The sequence below is a fragment of the Rhagoletis zephyria genome, unplaced genomic scaffold (assembly GCF_001687245.7).
Source record: "Rhagoletis zephyria isolate East Lansing unplaced genomic scaffold, Rhagoletis_zephyria_1.1 Rzeph_scaffold_03008, whole genome shotgun sequence".
NCBI lineage: Eukaryota > Metazoa > Arthropoda > Insecta > Diptera > Tephritidae > Rhagoletis > Rhagoletis zephyria.
Genome location: NW_016160092.1, coordinates 65,694 through 70,508, shown reverse-complemented (window position 1 = coordinate 70,508; position 4,815 = coordinate 65,694). Strand labels below are relative to the sequence as shown.

Genomic DNA, 4,815 nt, shown 5'->3' with positions numbered 1-4,815 from the left:
AAATTTGTTTTGTCGCGCCTCTAAGTAATATTTACATTTGTCTTTTTTTGCAGTTGGAATGCCAGTCTGTTGCCGGGCAATGCAGGCAAGCTAAACCCGGTAGTAAAAAAGAAACATGTAATGGATTATTGTATTTTTAATTTTACGAGCCTGACTGGTGATAACGGTCGGGGTGTTTACAGTTCACTTGCTTTCGAGTAAACAAATTTCTGAGCTACTTTCTTCACATTCTGATTAAGCAGCTCAAGAAAAATGTAGACTGATCTATAACAAGTTAAGTTTAAGCAAAAAATCAAACCGACTTCAATTCTCATGAGGAAGTGACTGTATGCATCCAAAAGAACCCAGTTTTAAATTCTGGTCCGACAAATATACTCCCATCTGCCTCTCTCACATATTCTTAGCAATCTTTGTGAATATTTTGCTAATTTGAGCTTCTGATGAACACATCGATTCATTGAATAGGGTACGTGTTCCATCAAGAACCGAGCTTGCAGTATCTTCCTTTCAGGTTTTGCTTGAAGTGGCTGTCTGCATCCAATATAGTAGGCAGCAGCCGGAGAAGGCCTCCACCTCCATCTGACGTTCGGAGCACGAATTTTGACTTCTTTATTTGTTTGATTAAATATTTTTTATGGGGGGACCTACAAAAGCCCGAAAAATACACCCATGAAAATCGTTAGTATTAAGAAATGGTAAAATAAAAAATTTGGTATTGTTATTGGAAGTCTCCTAAAGAGAAACAGAGTTTTCCGATCGAAAAATATTTGTTTTCCAGAATTCTGTACCATTTCTACAAAAAAATATTTTTTCCCCACAGAGAAAACATGGAAAACTTCATGGGCTTTGAGGCAGTCCTAACTACATTTTTTTTTAACAAAAAATCCTTTTTTCCATTTAGAAAAATTCTAGGGGGTGTGAGCTTAACATTTTTAACTTTTTCCCCCGCACATATTTTGGACCACCCTTATGTACATGCTCCCGTTTTTTTCGAATAGCAGTCACCACTCAGAAGGCAATAAGGAACCTTAAAACGCTATATTTGCCCCAAAATGCTTCTCATAAAAACCCAGTGTACGTTTGAAGAAGATTTAAAACTGTACTCGTTTGTACGGAAATTCCCACCACTGATTAGTTCTGTTCGCTATGCAAAATCCAGTATGAGAATAAGGTATCTTACTCTCCCAAAGAGAGAAACTTAGAAAGTTTAGCGCGAAAAGGAATTTGCAGAAATTTGCAAGCTTCAGTGCCAACTGGCATCCACGGTTGCATTTCGAACATAATAAATTTTTTAAATTATTTTAGGTGGCATACAAAACAGGGCCTACACGCATATTTCTGCTTATTCTGACTTTCTTCAACATACGCTTCAATTTCTTTGTGGGAGTCACTGGCGGATTTCCTATATCGACGGTAGTGTCAACTGCGTTCCGATTACGAACACAGCTTTTTCAGCCGTGTACTTTTCAAATGATAGGAATTAATTGAAATTAACAAATATTTACATACTTCTTTCATTAGTAAATCGAAACCAGGTAGTAAATTTTTTAACCGACTTCAAACCGAAATGTTTTTTATTTTATTTTTTTATGTATGTGGTTACCGCATAACTTTGGATCACGTTAACCGATTTCTGTAATTCTTTTTTAAAGCAAAGGTGGTCACAGGTGGTCCCATACTTAATCTAAATCCGATCATTGGATCATGAAGAAATTAACAATAATCTTAAATTTTTATATGAGAATTGAAGTCGGCTTTGTTTTTTGCTTAAAAGTTACTTGTTATATTTGGTTTGTTAGATTTCCACACGGAACAGATACGAATTTATTTCCTAAATTTTCCTGCCAGCTTTTTCCCATAGATTAATAAACAAATTTTTATGTCATACAAATATTTTATTATTAAGCTTTTAGTACATCCTTATTAATAACTCCAGCATAGGTTGTATATTTTTGTGACTTTCCGGTCAATGCGATGAATTGCTCAGCAACTTCAATAGCTACGCGCACCTGTGCCTCAGCGGTGCTCGCGCCCAAGTGTGGAGTAGCCACAACTTTGGGATGTGCTATCAACGCCTTAGTCACTGCCGACTTTGGCGGCTCTTCGGGGTAAACATCAAAAGCAGCGCCAGCACAAATACCACTCTCCAACGCATCGATAACAGCTTGCTCGTCCACAATGCCGCCGCGAGCCACATTCACCACTTTCACGCCACGCTTACACTTTGCCAGCGTCTGTCCAGAAATCAAATTCCTAGTTTGCGGTATAAGTGGCGTATGAACGGTAATATAGTCGGCCAATGGCCAAATACTGTCCAATTCCATTTTTTCAATGCCGGCCGCACGTGCCTCCTCCTCGGTCGTTATGGGATCATAGCCAATTGTACGCATACCCCATGCCTTCATACGTATAGCCACTTCGCGGCCGATGCGTCCCAAACCGATTATAGCGAGCGTCTTGCCATACAATTCAAAACCACTGTACAGCTTGCGATCCCAACGTCCCTCCTTCAAACTTTGCGCTGCCGGCACAATTGGACGCGCCAGTGCACCAATTAATAGGCAAGTCAATTCGCATGCCGAAATGGAATTTCCGCCGGGTGTATTGAGTACAACAACACCATGTTGTGTAGCTGCAGTCACATCAATGTTGTCAACGCCAGCGCCAGCGCGACCCACCACTTTTAGTTTGCCGCCCTCTGCACCCGCCTTAATAACCTCAGCAGTTATTTTAGTGTCGGAACGTACAATAACAGCATTGTAATCTTTCACCACGCGAACCAGTTCGTTAACGGGTAGCTTAAGTTTAGTGTCCACACTGATGCCATTACTCTGTAGCAATTCGACGCAGGCTTTATCAACTGCATCACAAATCAAAACATTTTTGATATCAATAGACATTTTGTTGAAATGAAATAATCTCTGCAGTTGTTTGTGCGAAAAACGATTGATAAGACTGTGAAATACGCGAGTGACTGTCCAGCTCTGAGCGCGGCTTACAACTGAAGACCACTGTTAAGTTACATTCGCTTTATAAGACAATATTAGTGGTACATACTGCGAAAAATGCATACATACATGCGATCTCCACTGAACATATTTCCTATTAGAATTGATATGCTAAAGTGAAGTGATTTTTATTCAAAACAGCAAACAGTTTTATTGGCCTTCCCGCTTTAATTTATTTAATAGAAAGATCATTCGCAACCATTCGTGATTTTTCGATTATACGCCTGCCTTTATCAAAGTCGTTCGAAGAGATGTCATATAAGTTTGAAAACTCTGAACGCTTTACCCCAGTTCACACATCAGTAGGACCCAGGTTCGATTTCCGATACGACCAATGTCCAATTTTTTTTCTAAATCAGTCTCGCCATGGTAGACTTGTTCAGAAAAAATATGACTGACCTTATATTAAGCCATAAAAAGTAGCTCGTGCGGTCAGCTTGTTATATGTATGTATGTTTAATAAAAATGTTAATGCAAGAAGCGCAAGAGATTCAGTGAACATATTCACCTCAAACAGGAATTTTATTAATTGAGCTTATGCACAAAGTTGTAGCTACGAGTATGTACATACGTATGTACAAATATTAGTCCGTACCACCTTAAAGGCAAAAAAGAGATCACCGTACACCTTCCACACTAAAGTATTTTTGCAAGTATATAAATAGATTTCGAAAAAAAAATTTTTCTATTTTTTAGTCGAACCTAGGGGTCGTATTTTTATATTTTTCTGTGACACCTACATTCGACAATAAAAAAATTCGTTTGAAATAGTTTTACTGGAATAAACGGAAGACCTTAACAAAAGTTTAACGATTTTTGCCAAGCTTCATTTTCCTGACATTAGGCAGGTACGTTCGGATGATAAGAAGTGAGATCTGTACTAGTACGGGTTACTTGAGGTCAATAAACTTTTGAACAAAAAAAAAATGTTCTGCTCGAGACGAAAACATCGATTTATCATACTTTAATATCGCGACTGTAAATGCCGAAGATACGTCGAAAAATGTAAATTTTCTTGCAAAATTTCTTTGGATTTCGAATCCAAACTTATTATTCTGGTATGGTGCCTACATATGTCATATTTTGTTGGATATACAGACAAAGCAGAAGCGCTCCACTTTGTATACATAAATAAGTACTTAACGGGTTTTTGACGAGATTATACTCTTAGCACTCAAAAATCCACTACACAAAAATGAGAGGTATATTTATTAGGTAGATACTAAAAATGCTAGTACATACATATTGCGAGCGTAAATGGGGGCCCATGCTAATAACTACTCTGTAAAAATAATTGGAGACGAAAGCGACAAAGAATATTGAATAAATTATTTAGTGATTTGCGAGCGAAATTAGAGAGCGAGAATGTAAGCTGCAACTATATTGTATATATACATATATACATACGTATGTACATATAGACGAGTAAATAAAATATTTACCTCTGTATGCTAAGCGTGCTCGATAAAGCGTAGAGGCTTTAGCAAGTAATGCTTTTGCGTTTTTGTATAGGGAATTATCATTTGCACTATTTTTCCATAAGGGGCATACATAGATGGCACCAAGATCTTCACAGCTTAACCTTAGGATTACTGAAGATTTTTCGTATGTTGTTAGCGAATATCAAATCCGGTGACCAATTTAATTTCTTTTTTATCCCTTCATTTAACAAACAAATTTATAGGGAAATAGGATCTAACTGCCGGTTTCATCAGCAACTTAAATGGAAAATGATTTTTTATTTTCTGTCAATTTCCATATGAAATTCACAAAATTAAAATAATTTTTCACAAAAAATTGCTTTCGT

The 4,815-nt window shown here is 37.3% G+C and overlaps 1 protein-coding gene across 1 annotated transcript; it reads right to left on the bottom strand.

The window, feature by feature from the left end:
• Positions 1-1,858: 1,858 nt before the first annotated feature.
• On the bottom strand, positions 1,859-3,015 carry LOC108368203 (D-3-phosphoglycerate dehydrogenase-like). Its single transcript, XM_017622999.1, has one exon. The coding sequence runs from the start codon at positions 2,898-2,900 to the stop codon at positions 1,902-1,904; it is 999 nt and encodes a 332-aa protein (XP_017478488.1). The 5' UTR covers positions 2,901-3,015; the 3' UTR covers positions 1,859-1,901.
• Between the last annotated feature and the right edge of the window lie 1,800 nt (positions 3,016-4,815).